The following is a 24,765-nucleotide window of genomic DNA, read 5'->3' as shown; positions in this document are numbered from 1 at the left end:
TATTTATGTTACTGTACGCTGCAGTAAACAGCCAGAAAACATTACCCATCACGCGAAGAAGGAAAGAAAACTTACTGTGACACTGTCGATTGTGACATTAGTTTCCTTGACACTGTGGTTACCATACGTACTTTTCACATTTCTGGAATTGAAGCTGACACAGATGCTTTCCGAAGAAGGACTTTTGCGTGTGCGCAGCGTTTGCGAGGTTCTTTTCTTTGCTAACTCTTTTGTAAATCCAATCCTGTATACGATCAGAATGTCAGAGTTTAGAAGAGCATTTTGCTCCCTCCTGGTATCCAAATCTCTTCATAGCGAAATGAACAGTAACGTGAATATGTTAACTTTTAGCAGTCAAGCAAAAGATAACTTCAGTTTCGATTTACGCTAAAAAGGTTCCAGGAGAACTGACTAGTAGCAGCCAGTGAACATGAACATCACACATCTGAGCCTGGACTCCGTTTATGATGCATGATGCTTAATGTTAGGTTAATATTGTAGACGACTTAAAATGTGTATTTTTTGGTGTTACAAAAAGCGTATTGTGTGTGTTATGTCAATTGTTCGGCGTCATTTTAGTCTCTTTCTCTTTCGACGTCGTTAATATTATGGGCTATCAGAAATTTCCTCTCCCCGCCAAAATCTCTGGCTTAACTTGAAAAATGTCGGATGTGCGAAGCACTTGAAAATCTCACAGCCAGAAAAACTAATTAACTGATGCAACTCAACAAGAACCAGCAGCTTTAGCATGTCCGCTATCCTGGCATCTCTTGAGTGTGCTAGGGCCGCTTGAATTTAAATCGTAGTATTATGTTTTGCATTATTTTTAGGTTGCTATTTGAGCCGATGCCTATGAACCATGCGTAACAATGCAGAAGCTGCCGTCATACGACTTTTGAAACATTCGCAGTCACTTGAAATGAATGATAATAGAATCCCCAAAAGTTATCTTAAAAAGTCCCTTTAGAAGTAAGCTGTGCATAGGATAGAAAAATACGGGAAATACGCAAAAATTCGTTGCCTGATATGTCAACGCCCTACGTAGTAATAAGAAACAACGCGGAGACCCTTGAAAAACTTAGTATTGTACGTACTAGTATAGAAAATGCTAGAGGCTGTCTCGATGCCATATTTGTCACTAAGATGTCATAAGATCACAAGACGACCCTTTGAAGCAATGAAGTTTTATAATTTGAACCAAGTATTTTACCATGTCACTGTCCATCAAATTTTGTGAATTAAAAGTCCGTGAAAAGCTTCCAAAATTATTAAAATTTTGCTGTTTTACTGTTATTTGCTCTTTTTAAGAGGCGTTTTTCTGCGTTTTATTGTGTCCTCTTTACGATACCCACTCCGAACTGTATATCCTATCCGAGCGCAGCCAAAGCATGTGCCTCAATATAGTAACGAAATTCAAATATCATTCCAAATCCCTGGCTACAAGTTCAAGTGAATTTGCCCTTCTGTCTTAAATTATGCATTTTTGCCCCTTGGAGCCGATCTTATCAATTTTTAAGTAGTAACAGTGGAAAAGTGGAAATAACCTCACGACTGGAGAGCAATATTTTTTTAAATTGTTCTCTAAACCCAAACCAGAGCTCACCGCACTTTAAGTAAGTATTTTTGTTGGTGTTTGTCCTTTGTTTGTTCGTTGGGAATAGAAAATGTAAACTGTAAATTGCGATATGTAAATATTTAAAATGTTTTGCTTACTCCCGATAAAGCAACTGTTTATAGCGTACTTTCAGAAAAAAAAAAACACCCTTAAGAATAGTTCTTGCCCTTGTGATTGCTTTCATGATGTTAGCTGATCTGCTTGCCTTGGCATCACCGCAAACTTTGCCAGCGAAATACAAAAATTCCCCGAGCATCACTTTTGAGGCAATTAGACAAGTAGAGGTTTTGTCTTCTAATATATTGCTTATTTCGAAGCTGTGGCCTTTTTTTTTCTAGAAAAACTACACTTTACAACAAAAAGACAGGAATTTTAGTAGTGGGAGAGCGACCTTCCTTCTTTGCCATTCCTTAAAGTATCCACATTTTTGGTTCGTATTGTGAGAATTATTCCCGGATTATTTTATTTGGCCCTTGACGCTACTTTTAGTAAAATGATCTTTCCTACTTTTCCTGTCAAAACAAGGCGTGTTTTTGTTCTTTTTCGTTCAAAGGTACAAAAAATGAGGCGAACAATCTTACAGCAAACGCTTATCACTGAAAATATGATAATTCACTGAGCCTCTGTATCTTAAACGCATCTTTACTAGCTGCAACACCTTGCATAATAAGCCGCTCATCATCTCTCTCAGCACTGTTCACCTAGCCTCATTGTTTTCGCATCATCCTAAGTTTAGTGGAAGCAATAACCCATGGAATAATTTATTTTCTTTATTCGAACTAGCTTAATAGAACATTCATCATTTCCAAGCTTGAAAGGCACAACTCCTTGGTCTCGGTTTTCTTTGTTCTTTTAGTAAGGAAGAGATTAAAGAGTGAAAAATCTATTAATTTTTTTCATATTCTTATTTTATTATTTGTATCTTGCAAATGTTGATTTTATCCAGTCGCCTAGCGGAAGATATTGTAAATTAGAAAATTAATGTATTTCCTAACTAACGTACGACAACACTGTGCAAAAGCTCACGAATGAACACCGATGAACACTCAGTGCAAGTTCACCGTCCATCTTGCCTGCACCATACACGGCGCTTTTACCCGGCAGCTAGAGATAGTTGAACACCTTTTATTGATCAGAAACCGACACAAAATGGCATATTTAAGACCTTTGAGACTTTTGTCGGTATCTATCTTTGATAGAAGGTGTTTATCTAGTATATATTATGATGCTAATTTGTATTTTTAATTGCCTTTGGCCGAGTAAACTTAATAGGCCATTTGCAGTAAGAGGTCTTGTAACATCGCTTTTATGAAAATGAAAGTTTTATGATTCATTTGGGTGGGTCACATCTTAAACAAAATAATAGTGAATTGGTTTTTAAAACCCGCACTATTTTCTTAAAATGAGTAATTTATAAGTTCGTAGCTGGTCACGTGACCAAAATGTGATTTTTAAAATTATGAATTGCCTCTTTCTGAACACAAATTTTGCACCTAAACTTCAAGGAAAATGTTGAAAAGATGATGTGGTAACATCAGCACGTCTGAGCTTAACTATCAAACGTTTAACAATATATAAACAAAAAGTAGTTTTGGCTGCTCTGTTGGAGGGCAAGAGTGTGCCCTCCAACATGGCGGCCAATGTTGAAAAATAAAAGTGCCACAAAATATCTCCCTTAAATCCGTTTCCTCTCAAATTTCGGGTGCAAGATAATTTTATGTGCTCTGTCAATTTTGGCATCAGCAAGATTCCAACTCATTGTTTAAAGGAAGCATTGATCAAGTGACCTCTTAGTGAAAGTGGCCTATTGACATCACAGCGTGTTTTTAGGAGTTGCACCAGAAAGTCAGTGCCTGAAGTTGCGTTGATGCAATGTGTGACTGATGCATTTAAAAATGTATGACACAGACGGCAAAGTTACTGTGAAATTTCTTTTTTTCCGTATCTTTATTCAAAACCGCCCGATCAAAGTAAAAACAATACTTACTTGATATACTGAAAGCGATAATTGAAATATTTGCTAGCGAATAGCCTTCTCATGCCTTAGCCTTTCCCCCCTATTGTATCAGTACTGTATGCTGTTTATATCCGCGGAGTCGATTTCCTCTAGGAATCATGTGTGGGTGGCACGGTTACCAAGCATCCATGTGGTGGGCGCCACTTTATTTCAATTCAGTTACTGAGGGTCTGAATGGGGGGGTCCACTTATCGGTTGTCGGTTAAAATTCAGTAACTTTGTCGGTAGTCGGTTTAAATTTTCGATCTTTGTCGGTAGTCGGTTAAACGTTTCGATTCTTGTCGATCGTCGGAACGCTTGTTGATTATTAATATTTTTTAAGTATTTCACCCACTTTTTGAGACTTTGATCCCTAAGGAAAAAGTAAAACTTGTAAGAATACATCACTTGATTGCACTTTAACTTCATTAACCGTCTTGTTTGTTTATGCGACATGATCGTTTATTTCACCATTGTTTGCCAAATGAATATGATGAATTTTGATAAAATAACCAAAGCTTTTATTGTAAATGCGAACTTGGTTTCCCGGTAGACTACCGGGCACAGTAAAAAGTAATTAATTAATCAATGGACTCTAGCCTTTTGGATACTGCAATTATTTTTAGTGAAAAACTGCAAGGGGTGACAGGCTGCACATCTATTCCTCTTATGTTTTGGCTCTAACAAGCATGTCCTTTGCCATCATAATTTTCCTTTCTCAGAGATATAGCACTTTAGGTGGTTCTTATTTCTTTTTCTTCCTTGTTGTTTTGTTTCAGGAGAACTGCCTTTCTTTCTGTGAGTTTTAGTTCTAATAGCAATTTTTGTTTCCCTGAAAATTGTGTGGCTAGCCTCTGTCCATCAAGCGCTTTTGAAATCTGAAATACTTAGTCCTTAGAGGAGTTTGTTGGTAGGATTCTCAAGGCTTCTCGTTTGTGCAATAAGCGCTTTTAATTAACAGTTGGTGGATGATAAGAGGTGAAAATGTATATACTGTAAGGTTTCCGTTTAAAATGCGTCTTTACATCAAGGATAGCTTTTTCTCATTTTTCGTTGAATGTTGTGCCTTGGTATACAACTGTTTCTGAAAAGAATGTCTCATTTTCAGATATTACGGCCGTGAATTTCATAGTAGGGTGATGTAAGTTTACTTGTTCCGCGAAGAAAGCTACGATGTCTGGTTTACTTATGTCCCATATAGGGGAAAAATGTCATTGTCATATATGTAGCGTTTTCAAACAGTTGGTTTAATGGTTTAAAGAGGGTTTTTTGCTTAATTAAACTTTGTATTTCGATATATGCCATGAAAAAGTTGGAAAGGAAACTGCTGTCTTTGTGCCTATCGCGGTACCGTGGGTCTGTACTGATAGTGCTTTCCATTAAACGGGAAAGAATTCTGAGGATTAATCTAAGCATTTCTCGGACCTAAACAAGAAACGTTCGGTTTTTTCACCTTTGTCGTTTCAATAAAATTCATAAGTCGGTAGCATCTTTGAGGTGTGACTTTGCGATTTTGATATTTTTTTGATTGGCTTAAGCAATGTACCTGTAGAAAAAAAAAGGAAATTCTTTCCGTTAGGCCATCTGATGAGTCATAAATTTAAAGAGGTTACATTCTTCCTAGAAAAAAATGCAAAATGCTCTTTTTTCTGGAAACAAATATTGATAATATCAGCCATGTCGGTAGTCGGTTATATTTTTCCTGTCGGTAGTCGGTAATTTTTTAATCATTTTGTCGGTAGTCAGTAATATTTTTCGCCCATTGTCGCTAGTCGGTTAACCCCATTCATACCCTCGTTACTGGATGCGTTTTCAGTGCCTTTACCTTCATTTGTCCAAATCTTGTATCAAGGATTTGGTTGAAATTTATCGTAAATATACGTGAGACCGTGCCAACCGTTTGATGACTTAGATAAAAATTTAGTGCAGCAAAAGTTTGTCATTTTTTGTCCAGTCAGTAAACATAGCTCACACTGAACTGGGTCCATACGATAAAAAGGTTTCAAATTATCACATGCCCCCTTCAAATATCCTCTTCAACGTTTTTCTCGATTGTTTCAAAAATCTACTCCTTTGAGTTTCTTTTCTCTTCCTTTAATATTTGTTCCCTCACATTGTGATTGATATGACTTCTCTTACAACACTTGACACGGTGATGCAATTTAATGTTAATTTGTGTGTATCGTAGTGAATCTATTGTTACTGTAAATTCTAAGTTGTTATCAACCCTCCTCACAACATTTGCTATCTACGGGTTTTACTTTACAAATGAATATTTAATTGTTTTTATTGTTGTTGAGCTCAATTTTCTTCAGAGGGTTGAGTGATTTAAGATGTAAGATGAGCAATCTTAAACTTCCGTATTAAACCCAGACCTGCCAACCCTTGATCAAGAAAAATCTGGAGATTCTACAAAAAAAGTAATGAGATTCTCATTTTTTCAAGAACAAGATTGAACGAACCCTTTCCTTTGGGCAAATTAATTGTTTCTTTAAAAATTGCCTTGTCTTATAGTGTGGTCCCACTTGTAACAAGTTGCCACAGACTTCAGTTTTAGTACTTTGATGAATCTAAGAGGCCGCGGAAGAATTCATTCATTTGAACGAAACTTACCGCAAAGGGTCTTTCCTTCCGGATAATTAGCCAACTTTGTGGCCATTATATTTTAGAACACAGGCAGCCCATGCGCACTATGCGTGGGTTCGGGCTTCAGAGGTCATTTGGTCGGAATATGCTAGAATTATTAGTGTATTATCTGATGCCAAATAAATGCAAAAATCTTAAAGATATGCAGTCTTCTTGTCTTCTTGTCTTTTTAAGTAGCCACACCATACCACGTCATATTGTGTAATTTCCGGTCATTATTTTAATTACTTCATATATATTTCTGTAAATTCGTGATATCTCAATAAACCTGATGAAGACTGGTCCAGTCGAAATATCCCAACTTAACTCTATTTCACGTTGTTTGATCAGTGCCTGCAAAAGTCTTCTTGACTGTAACGTTTTCAATTTCTTCTTGTTTGTCTATCTGTACTAGTAGCCTTTAAGATAACGAAGGTCGATATTTCTTGCATTATTACACGTGATTCGGGCCCTTATTGTTCGTTTTTTATCATATGTATTCGAATGTACAACGCTAACAAAAAAAATCGTAATCACGCGAAACATAACCGATTCAAAAAGCTCCCTTCCCTTTAGTTCATAACCACTCTGTGTCCTACGACCGGTTTAAACGCCCTTTAAGTCGACTTTCTTTCTATTATAGGGTTCAGTACTCAATGGAAAGAAAGTCGACTAAACGGCGTTTAAACCGGCCGTAGGACACAGAATGGCTATGAACTAAAGGGAAGGGAGCTTTTTGAATCGGCAATATTTCGCGAGATCATGATTTTTTTTTTCTCAGCGTTGTAGATTCGAATACATGTGATAAAGTTCGAACAATAAGGGCCCGAATCACATGTAATAATGCAAGAAATATCGACTTTCGTTATCTTAATGGCTACTAGTACAGATAGACAAACAAGAAGACTTCATATCTTTAAGATTTTTGCATTTTATTTTTATTTGGCATCAGATAATACACTAATAATTCTAGAATATTCCGACCAAATGACCTCTGAAGCCCGAACCCACACATAGTACGCTTGGGCTGCCTGTGGTAAACGGGAAGACAATGACAAATTCATCCCATTATTACTTAAACTTCCTGTTTTTCCAAGAAACAAATTCAAGGTGGTGCATAATTACAACCGTCAGTGATCACAATTCACACAAATCGATTTCACTTTTTAAATTGGTTTTCCCAGTTAACGGCGTTAGAAATTAGAAAATCAGGTTAAAACACGTTTATTATTTTTTCCTTTTGTTATTTTCTATTTAAGAATTCTTATAGAGGCGAATGTTAAAACGTGCTGACGTAGATGCAGTCAGCTGAGTCAAACCACCCCAATTAAGGAATAATATACCCCACAAAAAGGGAAATTCATTCCGCTGATAACGTCTATAAGGGCAGTTGTACTTTTGACTCATACCAGAATCTGTTTTGGGGCATCTCTCTGCGAAGTAACTTTAGCAAGTAAGTTAACTGTACATCCAATTCAAACTACTAAAAATCGTTTTAAGTTTAGTTTCCATTACGTTTCTTAGCCAGTTACATAAGTGACATCTGAAGAATCATTGACAGTGCATACGTTAACAACAGTTTTCTCCTTGAAATACGCGGATTTCCTTATTCATTCAAAGTAAGTCAGGGCTCCTTTCCTCGAAAGATGGTCAAGTTTAGCCTATCCTTGACTTAAGCCAATTATTTTGAGCAAGGCTATCTTGTCTAAGAACATATAACTCGAGCTTACAAAATATTGCTAAATTTACCTCCGAGCTTCAATGATATACCTTCTTGAAAAATGTTACTTTATACAATACCCAAGAAGTAAGTAGGTTGAGTATGATCGTCCCAGTGAAAGTAGCTCTTAAATAGGACTGTTGTTGTTGTTGACAATGCCTGACGTTTGACAACCTGTGCGGTATTCGAGGGTCTGAATGGGAGGGGGTGGTACAAATGTCAGTTGCCAGTTAAAATTTTGGCCGTTTGTCAGTCGTCATTTAAATGATTATTACTAATTAACTATGAAACTTATTTGTTCATTTTCTGAAATTTAGCTAAAAAGCAGTGTTCTTTCCAGGATTTTCTACACTGGGGTCCACAGGACCCATAGAGAAGCTAAAAGGGAGAAAAGCGGGTCACAGTGTATGAGTACATCCTTCAAGATGGCAGAGCTTCGGTACGCATCATTTCACACACGAGCATGCGGAGAAGTCGTCATTTTATGGACGCCGATGGTTTGGTGTTTTCTAAAGACGCCATCACCAATTAATGATTACGTACGTTTTTTATTTGGGCGTCGCCCAAGTAGTGTAATCGAGAACGCCCGTTTTGATTCAAAGTTGCAGTAGGCACGCAATACGTGCGAACGTAAATAAGCTAAGTGACGCAAATATCTGCCACACGAACGACTCGTACAGGGTAAAAAGCATACCGGAAGCGTCTTGGTTTATTTTTTTGTTTTCCCTCTTTACGCCCTTCGGACCCCGTGGGCTAATTATAGCGCGGCATTTCCCGAATGCCTGCAATGCCGCGCGGTCTGGTAAGTACACTGTAAAAAGGAATATGCAACGTAAATTTAACATTAAAAACGAAAACTGATGCAACAGTACCTTAATTTTTATCGGTTCTGCTATTGAAAGCATTTCAAGTGGCCCTCCATTCCTCAAGTCTTGTGTTACTCTCGTCCACACAAACGTTTTTGCTGGCCAGAGTCCAACATTTCCAAGCATTAAGCTAATCAAAATTTATACCTTCAGAATATTGGGACGTAGATCAGGTGAAAAACGAAGAAAGACCAAATCTGAATCATCTCGGTAAAAATTTACAATAGCTTTTATAACGCCTTCATTAGTAGCCAACGTGTATGCTGGCGCGTTCTCCGAGGAATGTAAATTTGAGATTATAGGCCATTTCCAACGGATGATCCATGACACGTGATAGGCTTTACGGAAGATCATTAAGGAAATTTACCACTTAAGCGTCCTGGCCTGCTGCTAAGATTATCCATATAAACGTACATTTGATGATATTGTCTGAAGAAAAGAGTGAACGGGTTTTGTAGAAAATAAAGGACAATCAGGTCCTCTGTCAGTTGACAGTAAAACCCAAGGCAAATGTCAGTTATCAGTTAAATTTGAGGCGATTTGTCAGTTGTAAGTTTTCACATAACCCCATCCACACCCTCGTAGTCATCTTCAGAGTCAAAGTGAGTTGTATCACGTCGGTTGATGGTATTAAACTCTGCTTATTGACCTGATTAGTCAATTAAGTCACGATGTTATTGGTCGTCGACGTCTCAGACGACCAATAACATCGCCACTTAATTGTTAATCACTGTCAACAACAACAGTCCTATTCAGGTACTACGTTCATCCGGAAGATCATACTCAACCAACTTATGAAATGACTCCTGAGTTCAAGCCTTGTCTTGGATTAAGGCTTATCGGTCTTTCAAGCCCAGGTCTCTATGGCAAGTAGAAGGGTTTTTAACTCTGGTTGTTAGCAGCAAATTAAAGTAGAGCTTTGAAACTTTATGTGCATCTTGCTGTACATGGCTAACGCGCAGACTGAAGAATTAACAGAGGAGAAAATTTTGTTCTTTTTGTCTCGGCTTTTTTGTTAGTATATCTCATTTATGTAACCATCGTCACTTTAATTTCCGTCTGAATGGGAATGTCGACGGTGGAGTTTTTTTGGACATTGTGCGTTTGGAACAAATGTCGGTAAAAATTTTCACATGAATGTTGACTTTTGCACCAAAATGCTTGAGGAAATTTGCATCGCCAATTTACGTTTTGCGACAGTATGTCGATACAATTTCCACTTCCGTTTGGCCATGCCGTATAGCAAAGAGAGGGCAGTAAAATTTTCTTCTATACTTCCTCTGTAACGCCGACGACGAACTTCCACCTGACCGATTTGAGGGTGTTTCAATTGACTTATTTTTAATTTAGCAAAACTTATCTCTCTGTTCGCGGAAACTCTGCGAGCTACAAATATTTCGAGATTCAAGAGTGTGACGTGCGGTTTCAACTGAACTACGAGACGAAGGAGAAATAACCAAATCCTCAGGGGCCTGGTTGCTCAAAGCTGGGTTTAGATAACCCAGGGTTAGGGCCAAATTTGAATTCAGATATGAAAGCTTCAAAAGCAAATTCACTCTATTTCATTTTATGTCCAATGTGATGACTGGATGCTATAAAAGGATAGAGAAAACTGTTCGACAAAATGCTTTTGAGCAAAAGAAAAAGGAACCGTACTCGGATTAAAATTTAATCCCGGGTTAGTGCTGAGTCGGCTTTAGAAGAGCTAATTTGTAAGGTTTCAATGCACGTCATCAACCACTTCACCATTACTGCGCACAACCATATCACCCCGGAAGTGGTAGTCATGGTCAGCTGTTTCGATCTTACTTGGGCTCATCAGTATGGTATAGCAGATGAACAGGCGAACCCGAGTGTCAAAGACCGTTATAGAACAAAAACTTGCCGCAAACTATTAATCTGTACTGGTTAAAAAAGAAACACTCCATAAGGTTTTTTATTTGTATCCTATTTGTCGTATTTATTATGTTAGTTCTCCTCTAGAAAAACCGGTAAACAAAAGCATGAACTGAATCTTTTTTCCTCGTGTTTACCCGCAATTAATTCTCTTTTGCATGTCTTTTCAAGGGTGAAGGAATATGGCATCTACGAACAACACAACATTAACGCCAAGGGCAATAACAAAGATCAACAGCGACGAGGGATACGCATGGTGTTCACTGTTTGTAGCTGAAGCACTCTTCATCATCACACTAAATACCTTGACCATGGTTGTCTTTTTAACCAAGCCAACTTTGCGCAGGCGCAGTACATATCTCCTTATAAACCTAGCAGCGACTGATATAGGCATTGGGGCGTTCGTGATGCCTATCTCCATATATCGTCGCGGTAACGCATACAAACTTTGGAAGGTAGACATGACTTATGAATGGTTTATTTCCAGCTATGGGATTGACTTGTTCTTCTTTGGCTGTTCGCTTCTGTTTCTGGTCTCGATATCAATTGAGAGACTGCATGCAACAACAAATCCACTTCGACATCGGTTGATATCAGCGTCAACATACAAGAAATGGATAGCTGGAGTTTGGGTTGCTTCAGCTATTTACACGTCTTTCACGGTTGCAGTTTTGCATTTTAATTTATTAGGCTTATATATATGGTACATAGTGGCTGGCTGTGTCCTTGTGTCAATCTTAATTCTCTGCGTCAGTTATGTCGCTATATTTTTCGCGGTGCGCTGCCGTAAACAGCCAGAAACAAGCAGCCGCCACGCTAGGAAAGAAAGGAATCTCACCGTGACACTAGCCATTGTCACGCTAGTCTCTATGACAGTTTGGCTACCCTACGTGCTCTTCACATTTCTGGAGATGAAGTTGACAAAGACGTTTTCCGAGGAAGCACTTTTACGTGTGCGCAGCGTTTGCGAAGTTCTGTTCTTTGCCAACTCGTTTGTAAATCCAATCCTGTATACGATCAGGATGACAGACTTTAAAAAAGCATTTACCACTCTCATCGGGTGCAACCATTTTCAAAGTGGAATATACAACAGCACGGACGAAGAACATTCTGAAGGGATGAGATGTTCCCAATTTTAATTTAAGTTAAGCTGCTTTCAAGACCATACAAAAAAAAGCCAAACGTCAGATTCAGGTTGGCAATTTCTAAAATAAGGAAATAAAACCTGCGCCTAATATAATTCCTATGGATAAGAAGCCAATTATTACTGTGTAGATAGTACGAAGAGTAAGAGAAAATAAAGGAAGACTGGGGACTGACACATTGAAGACTGGGGACTGACACATTGAAGACTGGGGACTGACACATTGAACGGGCCGTAAACGAGATTTACAGCCAACTCATTTAACTTCCAATTTCATAACTCAGGGTAAATCTACTAAAAGGGGTAGTGACTTTAATATATCTGCTCAGTATAACCAGGCATTTTCCAGGGCTGTCCTTACGTTGGTTTTGTATGGGTATGTGCCGCTGCCAAGACCTCAAAATTTTGAAATCTTATTCAACATGAAACTTTCAAGTTGTTACTTGGAGACTCCGGTATAGGACAGGGAACCCAACCTCGAGACGCTTCCTTGAAAGCAAGAGTTTCACAGCGCGGCATCTACTATTACGTTCCTTTTTAGGGAGAACCACCAAGAGAGTTCCAGTTTTGTCAAAGGTACATCGTTCATCCACCATGTACTGAATATTTACAGTTTTATTTGACATGATCGAGGCCGAGCAAAATGACGAAATTTGGTAACGTTAGGCAACTTTGTCTCTCGAAACTGTAAAGGAATGCCAAACAAAGCCCTAAAAAGGAATGAGTGGGAGGCTGTCTTCTCCGCAAATATATTGGTCTCGTAGGCTTCTTTTTCTTTGTAATGTACTTTGATTATTTTATTACGCCTAGCTTTGCAATTTCTTTCGAGTAAAAGTTAAAAATAAAAGAGACACACACAAACTCATGTTTAAAATATTAATTATCTTTGCCAACTCCGAAATATTTCGTTAAATTAATTCACGAGAAACTTTTAGTACAACATAACGAAAGTTGATAAATAAAATACTCATGCTCCTCAGTGATAGCTTAAGGTCCAGAGGTAGCGCAATGAAAACTGAACGTTATCAAATCATCATTTTTTCTCTCCGTGACATCTCATTTCAGTTGAATTATTTATTTAAAATGTCTCTTTTTGGACTAATAATATATATTTGAATAATGTGCTAATAACATTTAACTAAAAGCTTTTACATCAAAAGAAGCCGATATATATGGTAAAGCAGGAATATTCAGGGAGGGATTGCAGAGAAGAAAGGGTTAGGAAGGGAATGGTGACGAATGATTAGTCCTGAGATTTGCGTAAATGATGCCCAAGAGTCAAACATGGATTTCACCCCAAGAAAATCGTGGAAGGGTGAAATGAGTCTGATATGCCTATAAGAAGGTCATTTTACCAGCACAAGAAAATCCTGTCGTCTCAGGAAATATGCAACTTCCTTATCCACCGGGGCACGGGATACTTTTGAAATTCTTCCAAGCTAGTAGAGTCTGCAGGATCCATGTTCAGCGGATCAATGCGGGCTCGACAATAGGAGCATAGGGCCAAAATCGAAGAAGACCTCCTGAGCACAGTCAAAGAAGCTACGTCACGATATTTTGAGACAAGAAATTTTTGCAACCCTACAAAATTTCCTTAAAAATATTAGTTTGAAGTAAAGAGACTTTGAGACTGACAAGAAAGGCACGCATTAAATAAAAACAATAAAAACTAACTTGAAAAATTTAGCTAATGTCCAAATCGTGATGTAACACCCCTCTACGTCATAACCTAAGTATTGTCTAATAACAATAGGACATTGCTAAAAAACAATTACTTAGGATATATCTTACTTAAGAGGTCTGTAAAGCCGACCCCAAAAACTCCATGAGTGACCGTCATTTTGTTACAACGTATAGCTGAAGACGAAGTTTCATGTATAATTCTGGATGGCCACTCAAGTTAATCGCTGTCACTTTCGTCCTCTATGTTTTGAACGAAAAGCAGAGCATCAGCTTCGATACCAGCATCCTCCAGTGTTTGATCTTCGCTTGACGAGTCGAGTGCGTAAACTTTACGTGGGAAATTGGACACAAGGACGAACTCTGAGGGTGACTCATCATGGCAAAACACGAAGTCGTATAAAGCCTGTGAGAAAAAACAGTCAGTTACCAACTGAAACAAAGAATCGATGAAATTACTGCATCCTCAGACTGATCAAAACCTTTCCTTAATGTTAACTCAGCCTGAAAGAAACTAAACAAATAGCGAGTGAAACCAGAGGAGCGGGTAGGGGTCAAGAGCACCTCCCCTCCAGCCTCTAAACCTCAGCATTTGACACAGATTTAGTCGGACTAATTCTCAAGGAAGAAGGGAAGTGTAAATAGTTGAACATATGATCATGTAGTGGTCGTGTGCAGCACAGAATGTCACAGCGGAAATTTCAAATATTCCTTACTCTTTGGCACATGGCAATCCTACCGCGATGCTACGTGGTGATTTTTGGTACGGTACTACCATAAATGTCTAAAAGCACAGTGAAATTTAATAAAAACCTGAAAAACAGTTCAGTTTTTATCTCAAATTAAGCAGTGATACCTCAAATAAAAGTGCATGTCTTTGGCTGTCGATGGTCTGGATGGAGGTGGATTGCTACTTGATAAAATTGGGTCAGTTATCAGTTTTAAATCAGTTTTAAGTTAAACCCTCTGTGGTCCAAAAATTGCCCTCCGCAAAATTGCAAAAGTGCCCTCCGTCCCGGGGAGGGGGGGGGGGGGGGGGAGGGTGAGGGAGGATATTTTCTGGAACTACAATACATGTTCATACTTTCAGTTCAGCTTTCACCAAAAAGGTTGAACGCACCGGGACATAGCCCCTTCAAATCAGCTCATAACCATTCTATGCCAAGGGTTAGATCAGGGCGCAACTATTTTGAAATTTTAAATTACGTTATTTTTTTGTCAAGCACTTTTTTCGAGCACTACAACGGGCTTTTGTTGTATCGTGAACGATTAAGTTTGCTAGACCAGACTCCTCCTTCAAGTTGGTTTTTTTCTCTCCTATGAGAGAGGTCGACTTCGCATTTATGGTGCTTGAGAGTTGTAAAATGTTTCTAAGATCAGGGGAGATAAAGCTTCATTGTGTAAGAAGTAAGCGTGGATGGATTAAATGTGATTAAAACCACCAGCCTAATTCTACAAAGAACATTTTCCATGATCAGTTGCAACAGTGGAATGTTCTCCACGTCTTGTGTGTCTTCCACACGCAACCAGTTTTGCAGTAGAGGACATTAAATAGTACAGTTACCCAAAACATTTCAGTTTTGAAAGATGTGTTAAGAATCTTACTTGCAAAGAATGCGACTTAAGAAATCTCCTCTCTAGCCGTTTACCATTGGACAGTTTAATGAGCACCCGTAGAGAGTCAGGGTTGGATTTCTCTGGTTCCTCAGGAATCCGCCATTTTCGATCCACGCGCTCCTGAGCAATAGACTAACAAAGACAACTTAAAAGTTACCAACAAACGTATTACTTAAAAAGAATGCAAACAATGTACAACAGCATTTGAAGCGGTTACTCGAAAATTACGGCCCATTAGCTCTGGTAACTCCGAAGATAATGGCGTCCGTAACTTTCGCAACTCTGTGGTATTCACTTGTGACCTAGACTACGCCGCTACAAAGCGCTCTCGCAGACGTTTACGCTCTTCTCTCAGGCAGTGCCGGCGCTTTCTACACGGGTTACTAGTCATCGGCGTATCCCTTGGTCGATATAACAAATTCAGAAACAGTGATCCCCGTCTGTCCTTTGCCCGTCCATCAAATAGTCATTTGATTTTGACATGGTGTCGACGTACATGTACTTGGTAATGATATAAGGGATTTTGCAAAAACTAAATCAGAATAGAGCTGGACGAGATGCCATTTTTTAGCGTTCTTAGCACGGCAAATTACTGTCAAACAAAAAGACGTTTTACCAATCAGACGGTTTACCGGAGACAAGGAAACAACCAAAATCTCATGCTACACGCGCTCAAAGCTATTCTAACCTGTGCCCTGTTTCTTTTCGCTTCTTCCTTCTGTCTTTTTGTTTCTTCTTCCTGTCGTTTTCTGTCCTCCTCTTCTCTCTTTTTTCTTTCCTATAATAAAGCATAAACCGAAGCTTAGGAACGTTAATGTTGCCTACACTAGCTATTGAGACGCACGCAAGAGCGGGGCAGGAACCACAGCCTCACACGCCGTAACAAACACGAGCGCTTCCCAGACCAACTCTAAGGCAGGGGTCTTTCAGAGTAACAAGGGGTGATAAAAAAGTGTATCAGAATTACTGAGTGAGGATATTGCCAAACCCTAAGCTGAACCACAGTTCCCGCGAAGTGGACCAAGTCTTCTGGCCAATCCAACTGAGTAACTAAGTCCAATTTGGCGATATTCCACTCTAAGAAATAATATTTTGTAAACTGATTAAAAATTACGGGAAACAGAAACAAAATCGCATGGTTACACCGAACTGGTAAACAGTAACGACGTCTCTTGTGTCAGCTTTACAGGTCAAAGCTTAAAATGTCTCAAAGCTCATAGCTGGTATCCCTGGTGGCGATGATCTATGCCGAAAAAGCGTGAAACCAGAACACTCAGCGGCTAAGATTAAGCACGACGGACAAAATTAAATCAGATCTGATTTATTATCAACACAAACAAAATTAAACCGATAGATTGGACTATGTTATTAACCATACAAAGTGGTCTGCCAGGCAAACTGACCCTTTTCCGTTTTGGACAAAACCACTGATATAATGAGACTATAACGAATTCACATGAAACGTTTTGCATGGTAATATTTTCATGTCTCGAGGGATTTCTTCAAAACGAAAGTTGATTTTTCTTGGATTTCGATTTACGGCAGGTAATATCAAGATTCTATAGGAAGAGCTTACTTTTTCTTGATCAGCTCGAACTGACTCATAATAAGCCTCGTCTTGTTCATCACGCAGCCGCTGAGCATGGGTACGTTCCTGCCTGTTAGGAAACAAAAGCAAAGACAGTATATTAAGGATATATCATGGAGGGGTGATAGTTTTAAAAACCCTTGCAGTGGTGAATTCGTAATACAATAGAAGTAAGCGAGCTATCTTAGAGATAGCAGATGCTTTGGAGGGCGTGAAGCGACATTAGGAAGTGTTCTGCTCGGAGATCTTCAACTGGTGTAAAGCCTAGACTGATTGCTTGCATTACTAAAATTCAAGACCCTCACATCTAGTCTACGGATTGCCGCGAACAAAAAAAAACGTTGGACTGAGCTGTCATAGTTGTAATCATGACCGGGGAAAAAAGAGCAATAACGAATACGTGAACTGAAAATCGCATATTAGAGCTGCAAAATGAAGAATAAACGTAAAGATCAGGGCAGCTGTTGACGCAACTTAACGTTCAATCCTTATTTCCGCAGTGTAAGATTTACACTATGATATCTTGATTATTCCATGATCTTTTATCCTTTCACGGGCTTATAACAAAACTTGAACTCAATGACCGGCAGCTCCTAGTTGGCGTTTGGTAGCACCGGTAGAGGATCAAGGGTTCGAATCCCACACTAGCCTGCATTTTTCCAGGCACCCTTGACACAACTGCAAAAGGTGCGTCTGCGATCCTCTTTACGTTTAATGCAACCAAGTACTCTTCAGTATAAATCCGTCAAGTGGGTGCCTTGTGCATTGGATGTTCGTTTTGTGTAAACGCGTTTAATAGAAGCACGCGCCATGATGTCGAGTTCGATGGGTTTCTGCTCATTTTTTATTGTTTACATTAAGCTCATCTGCGACCCCCTCGCAAGCTCTGTTACAAGAGTTACTGACCTGTCCACTCTCGCTGCCACTAAAGCTGGCTCGTTATCTTCTATTAACCTTGCTAGCAGTGAAATATAGTGGTCAACAGTCATTATACCTGCGAAAAACACAAATGTTCTCTTTTCTTATTGGTACAGAAGAAGCAAAACATGAGTTAAATTACATCAGTATTAACAAATAAAGGACAACGTGAACGAAAAAATTAACTCGTATACTTGACACCCCAGACTGTGGACGCATACAAAATCAAAATACCATGGTATCTTTACCAGTTATTCCTTAGTTTTGCAGACTGAACAAATGTAGTGCCTTTACCGCTTAAAATAAATTCTACTGTTTGAACTCACCTTCCATTCGCCCTACAACTGTCATTCGGTTATCTCGAAGACAGATCAAAGCCAGAAAAGGGTAAGTAGCCTCTCGTAAAGCCTGAGAAACTGAAATGCAAATTAAACAGAATTAATAACAAGCACATTTTATTACTAGTAGCACTACACTACTTGTTTTTCACATTTACATCAGTCTGATTTAGAAAAGACAACGCAGCGATCCATAAATGCCGACGCCAAAGCGTACGGGGAGGACTAGATCCGACTTTCGGTGCTTAATTTGTTAATATGCCTCATAGGAATCTGCGCGCGCCGTCCTCACTGTAGTTGCATTTCCATTGTTAAATCTATTACATGTATCTACGGCGGGGGGCGGGGAGGGGAGGTCTGTACTTTAGCTTCTACAGCCGAAGTTGGAGCTAAAACTTCTCCGTTAAACGGTTTAGTGGGAAATTATAATAGCAACGATTTGGCAAAAAAGACAGCCTAAATTACATGTAGGCTTTACTCAAAAGCATCAAGAAATAAAATGTTCATTTTCGATATTCAATCACCTATTCATTTTATTTTTGTTACACAAAAATGAACGAAATATAAATAACAGTCTGGAATAAGAACAATACATGTAACTATTAATTGAACCCAACAATTTGTCTATGATAAATGGCAGTCTATATGTGATTAGTACACAGTACCTTTATATCCCTCTGGTGATTTCACATTAGCTGCCCAAAATAACATGTTGCCATTTACATACTCCCTAAATCCTTCATTTGTCATTGTTGAGCTGACAAAAAAAGTTGAATACTGTAAGCAATAGTGGTGAGCCACGTTACAGTCTACAAGTCATAGTTTAACTTAAGTTACTGATAAAAACAAAGCTTTTTGTTTGTAACTCAAGTATTAAAGACTTACGGTGTTATGATTTTTTAAGTGACACAAAATAACAGTACATATCTTATCTCTGCCACAATCATCTTGCAAGGAAAAGTGATGGAGTGCAAATGATCACCGTGAAAATGTGTTTGTCATAATGCGGGTAAGTTGTATAGGGCTCTTGTACCACCCACTTTACTAGAGCTGGAACAAAAAATGCCATTTTGGTTAAACCAGGGTGTGATTGAATTGTGAATCTGACATACCTACAAAACTGGTCTGTATCCTGGTGTTCTGAACTATGAAGATAGATGAGAAGAAAGCGTAACTCTCTTTTAGCATCATTCAAAGCCTAGACAGAATGTTACAAAATCAATAAAGTCAGCCCTGACACACAGTCCTGAAAGATGATTGAAGCAAATGCAGATTAATGCTCCTTAATTACAAGGTTTGTTTAACTGAACTCTTTTCTTTTGCTTATTGACACTGTAAGCTGCTATTTTAAGCCTCAAGACATTTAAAACTATGTTACCCACCCTACCTCCCCTAACCTAACATTTTGCCTTAAGTAAAAAGCAAGTGTTATTATTGAGTTAGTGGATGGGTAGGTGGGCAGTTTTGGCCCAGAATCTTATTCAAAACCATTGTGGTGCTGTTTTAGTTGCAGGAGGGGGTGGGTGGGGGGTGGGGGTAGTTGGGGATGACTTGAGACATAAACTCTATGATGTCTAAAACAGCAGATTTTGAAACTATATTACCCCAGTGAGACAGTTTATATCAAATTATTGGGTACAAAATATGGCTTAATGCAACAATGCCTTTAAAATGCTTAATTCAAAAAGAGTTTGTGAGAGACACTCCCTACCTGACTATAACTTCCCTGATAAAATGTTGGATGAACAGAGCCAAACTCCTTCTCAAATTCAGCCTTAAATTGTAAAACATCTTGTAATGGGGTTGTACAAGCTAAAAAAAAATCAAACAAACAAAAATGAAGATTGATTTTTATTAATATTTATTTATTTTTGAAATTTTATATTAAAACAACCAAAAATGGTAAGTAGGTACACCATGTACAGAACAATACTGTCACTGATGAATTACAAATAATTTTAAATATTATTTATTATTAAATGGCTCACGTTACCTTGAAACCCTGTTGGCCAGAGAAGCCTTGCTAAAAAAGAAACCAGTATATAAGAGCATCATTAATGTTTAAAGAAATTGGGAAGCTGGGAAGTTGTATTTTCAAAAGCTTTACCATAGTTAACATTTTTACTTAAATGCTAGATCTGCTCGACTGACTTCTAAAATTGTCACTTTTACTCAGACAGCCATGCTCATTGTAGTCATGTTAGTTTACTGTGATTACGATCACATGAATCAAAGAAGGAAATAAAATGCAGTATCTCAAACTAAACATAACTCGCTAAATGTCCCATTTGCAGGAAGGTAGACTTATTTTGTAGAAATGTACACTGTATTGCCTTCTAACAACCCACAACAGCACTAAATTCAAAAACACAATTACCAATCCATCCTAGAACATCAGTGAAAACACTGGAACCAAATCTAAATGGAAGTAGTGGTAATGATAAAAACCAATAAAGCCAGCTCTGAAAACAAAATGAACAGGAAAACAGTATTCTTACAGTTGATAATGGTATTGACTTCAAGGCCGCTGCTAAGATTTAAAGTTATTGGGTATGCAATTAGTAGGTGGAGAATGGAACTACTAGGAATTTCTTTTGGTTCTAGTTCCCTTTTGTTACTAATGAAAGTAACTGGGGGCCATGTTCAAAGTCAAGGTCAATAAAAATGCAGAAAAGAATGAGGCCAGGAAGCCATCTTAAACAAGCTTGGTCAATAAAGAATTTATTACAATGGTCACAAGGATAATGCAGGAAATGCAGGAAATGGTAGGTAAGCAAGATAGGTCCATCTTGCACACTTGAGGACACTATCAGAACACAGGAATTGCTTAGACTTGCTCCCTCACCGATCGAGTTGTATAATAGACCTATCTGATGGTTAACAGACAACTACAGAGCTAATAGAGTAGCTTTGTCACTTCTGTAATGTGGAGACAAATTCATTTTCAACATTCCCCTCATCATTGAAATGTCATGTCAAAAAAAAAAAGCCTGCATAATAAATAGGACATTTCCGAGTTTCCCCCCCCCCCCCCCCCACCACCCCGCCTCTGTTCCAAAACAAGGGTAGAAGCCCAGCCTTTGATATGGAAATCATTTTTCATTCTCATGCAAATAAAACTCATTTTCACAAGAACGGTTGTGCACCTAGCCTCATTATGAAAATGAGGGTTTTTGGAACTTGGAAGTGGCCTATTATTGTGCGTTATCATGAAAATTCTGGGTTTGCAGTACAGTAAACATCCGCTACTAGGAACCTGCATTTTCCCAAACTATCCGAACCATGTTCTTAAACAAATGGTAATTAGCACAAATTTAGGCTATTTAGGTTATTACAATTAACAAGTTCTTATTTTATGAAGAAAAAAATATAAAGTAATTATATTTTTTTGGCTTAGAGTATTTAGTGGTATTCAGCTTATTCCTAAAATATATGTATGTAATATATGCATGTATATTTCCAAAGAGGACTCAACCTAAATGTTAACTTCTAAAAAAACTGGCGACTGCTATACAGGCTAGTTGAGCTGTATATTATATTTCTCCATGCATACAATTTTTTTAAGAAAATTTTTAGAAAATACAAACCTGTTTCAAATTTTAGGTTAAACAGGTTCTTGTATAGAGGGCACAGAGCTGGCAAATTTTAGCCTAACAGGTTCTTAGTTGCAGGTTTTTACTGTATGTGACTAGGTGACCATGTTAAGTACCAGCCAATTCCAAAACGCCCATTCCCTGCCCCCCCCCCCCCCCCCCTTGCCCCTACCCTGGACATTTCACTGGGGCTTTCCTCCATACAGTGGGGAATTTGACCCAAAATGAGGCCCACCCAGTCGGGTATTTGACTTTCATGTGAAAATGTTGGCCATTGGCCTTTGAAAAAGCCCATTAAAAAGTGGGCTTTCTGGAAGGAACAATTTTATTGAAATGAAAAATCTTCCAAAACTTTAGATATTTTGGTTGTACGATGTTTACATTTAAATAAAAGGTTTGAGGCACAGGAAAATTCTTGAATGGTTGCTGGTGCGTGGGGGATTTGATGCTTTTTGAAGTGCTACCCAGTGGGGCATTTGACCATCTAAACTGCCAACATACCAGGGAATTTGACCGAAATTTTTCAAAAAAGTCAAATGCCTGGGGGTTTGCATGGGGGGAGAGCTAGGGGGAACATGGGTGGTTTTGGAATTGACTGGTACTTTTCAGTACAATATTAATCCTTGCTGAAGAATTTGTTTTTTTAAAAAAAAGTTTTAGTTCCCAGTGGAGAGAAACAAAAAATTTTGTGCTTGATGACTAGCATGGCCACCAGGATATCACATAAAAACCATTATTACCTGGTTTCCTCTTTGAGCTACTGCTCTCACAGCTGGGTCCCCTGTGGTGTCTGATGTTCTGCCACTGTTTTCAGTTACATGATTCTCGGTAACAGAATTTGTTCCACTTGAAGTATTGTCCTCTTCATCACTGCATTCAAATGAGTTTTGCCGTGGGTGAAAAACTGGCTGGGAACCTTCTGCTTCATTTAGAGTATCCTGAACTGCCGTCTGTGACACGAAATGCTCATCAGAAATTCAGGTACGAATAACTAGAGACATATAAGCCTTACATATTGATAATTCAAGCAACCTTGCCTCTTAATATTCAGCTGGACTAATATGAAGTGCTACGCTAACGAAACTTTATAAAAACTTAGTGACCTTCAGTAGACATATGTACTAGGAAATTCCAAAAAAATTCTCAAATTTACGAAAAAATTGGTATAGAAACAAACAATACTTATTCAGCTCCACACCGAAAAAGAAACTAACCTCTATGTCCCAGTTGTGCTGTTCAAGAACGCTTCTACACGTTTCGACATCATTGAAACCAGTTATATCCTGAAAAACAAAAATCAAAGGATATATCTTTTTTTAGAATGAAGAATCGAGGGGAATAATGATCCAACCTGAAACTGCGCCAAAATCTCATTTCGAGAAACTGAATCGTCGCTTGCTTCCGCCATTTTGGTCTTCTTCCCACATTACCTCGCGGGCTCAACGTTCAAAGTCTGCCTCGACCCAGGATTTTGCCCGCAAAAGTAGCATAACCCGAACTATTTGTATGCGTTGTGGTTATGTTTTTGAATCGGGTTTTTCAGCAGGAACCATTTAACCGATTTCTATGCTTTTTGGCATTCTTAATAAAGAATGATGGAACTTTTAGAATATATTATTTATTTTCTTGTAAGGTATAAAATTTTTTGAGATATCAGCATATATTTAAAACCGCATTTTTACAAAACGAATCATTATTTTTTTATTTTATTTTTACAAAAAATGTAAATAACTTTGAAATCCCTTGACAGAAATTTCCCTAACTGCCCCTAATTAAATTCAATCATCCATTGTGTATAATAAGAAGAATAAGACTTGTCATATTTTTTTTTCATCTTTATCCCCAGGCAGCTCAGAGTGGCAAACTTCCCGTGCGAATGTGATGGCAAGTCTAAAATGCTTGAATAAATCACCAAAAACAAGAATTTTTATTGCAGTTAGGAAATGAATGGTTAGAAGTCTTGAGTCGGTGGCTTTATTTCTCCTCAAACTGGAACCTGTGACGCCAAAAACTCTTAATTGAGAGTTTTTTTGATGCTATATTTTGCTTTGTTGAATTTTTTTTTTTTCGGAAAGAAAAGGCCAAATACACAGTAACTTTGTTAAATAGAAGTTCTTTAATCTCACCCGCATTCAGCATAAAGTTGTTCTTCTTGTAGTGCTAACTGTATTCGCCGTAGCTTTCTGATTACTCAGTTTCTTACAATAAAGCTTTGGGTAAGAATACCCTTTTTCATCGGATAAGAGATAGTTCGTCGGCACTCTTCCTCTATTTGTCCTTCAACTTTCGCAAATGTGTTAGGGTAGCATTTTAACGTTAACAGTTTGACCAGCATTTTGTGCAGCGAGTTGTATGGTCATGTACTTCAAACTTGCAGATATACAAGTAGAGAATTCTGAGACTTATCTGCTGAAGTAAGGGAAAATCTGTCGTGGGATTTAGAAGTTATTTACATTTTTTTATAAAAATGTGGTTTTGAAGATATGTCGATATCTCAAAAAATTTTATACCTACAAGAAAACAAATAACATTTTCTTAAAGTTCCATCATAGGAATTATAGAAATAGGTTAAATCGTTCCTGCTGAAGGCGCGATTCAAAAAAATAACCAACACGCATATAAATAGGTTCCAGCCACCTTAACAGTGCTCGCATACTTCTAAAATTATCGGCATTATTATACATTGTGCTTACTATCTATTTTCTCATTGGCTAAGATCCTACAGTTAATTTTGGAAATCAACGCAACCTACAGATTAGTTAGAATCTAGTTAGTTATCTGCTGTAAATAACTGACTCATCTGTAGGTTGCGCGCGCAATGCATGATTTCCAAGAGCAATGTCAAATCGGCCATTACATTTGAAAGTCATCGACAGCTGACACAGGCAGGGGAGAGATATATTTGCAGGGGCGGATCTAGGGGGAGGGTGCAGGGGGTGCGCACCCCCCCCGCCCCGAGATGACCTGCGGTTTTCTAATACAACTGGTATTCTGCAAAAGAAAAGAAGACTATCTGGTTTATTGGTGTTGAAGTAGAGCAAGAGACGAGTGCACCCCCTCCTAAAAAATCCTGGATCCGCCCCTGGTTTGAACCACACCGGAGTAAGCACGATCCAGTCAATCAGGCCAGAAAAACAACGTTACATGGTTAGGCTTGAAGGTTACGCTT

At 38.4% G+C, this 24,765-nt stretch overlaps 3 protein-coding genes across 3 annotated transcripts in view; 2 read left to right on the top strand and 1 right to left on the bottom strand.

The window, feature by feature from the left end:
• The window catches only part of LOC140927237 (substance-K receptor-like), a 985-nt gene extending 594 nt beyond the window's left edge, over nt 1-391 (top strand). Inside the window, exon 1 of the mRNA XM_073376874.1 lies at nt 1-391. This exon is cut by the window's left edge and continues 594 nt beyond it. Within this exon, the coding sequence (XP_073232975.1) occupies nt 1-391 (391 nt within the window).
• Nucleotides 392-10,900: 10,509 nt separating this feature from the next.
• On the top strand, nt 10,901-11,869 carry LOC140927236 (trace amine-associated receptor 365-like). Its single transcript, XM_073376873.1, has one exon. It carries the CDS (start codon nt 10,901-10,903, stop codon nt 11,855-11,857), a length of 957 nt encoding a protein of 318 aa, XP_073232974.1. The 3' UTR covers nt 11,858-11,869.
• An 855-nt stretch (nt 11,870-12,724) lies between these two features.
• Nucleotides 12,725-23,021, bottom strand: LOC140929130 (FAS-associated factor 2-like). The gene is made up of 14 exons (XM_073378998.1): nt 22,948-23,021; nt 22,811-22,879; nt 22,337-22,546; nt 20,381-20,465; nt 19,997-20,026; nt 19,715-19,815; nt 19,116-19,201; nt 18,669-18,760; nt 17,992-18,081; nt 17,654-17,741; nt 16,736-16,817; nt 15,848-15,937; nt 15,148-15,291; nt 12,725-13,948 (listed from the first exon to the last, which is right to left on the bottom strand). Exons 1-14 carry the CDS (start codon nt 23,002-23,004, stop codon nt 13,763-13,765), a joined length of 1,410 nt encoding a protein of 469 aa, XP_073235099.1. The 5' UTR covers nt 23,005-23,021; the 3' UTR covers nt 12,725-13,762.
• Between the last annotated feature and the right edge of the window lie 1,744 nt (nt 23,022-24,765).

This window comes from Porites lutea, chromosome 2 (genome assembly GCF_958299795.1).
Source record: "Porites lutea chromosome 2, jaPorLute2.1, whole genome shotgun sequence".
Classification (NCBI taxonomy): domain Eukaryota; kingdom Metazoa; phylum Cnidaria; class Anthozoa; order Scleractinia; family Poritidae; genus Porites; species Porites lutea.
The sequence above is the reverse complement of the archived record's forward strand: the minus strand, read 5'-3'. Positions and strand labels throughout refer to the sequence as shown.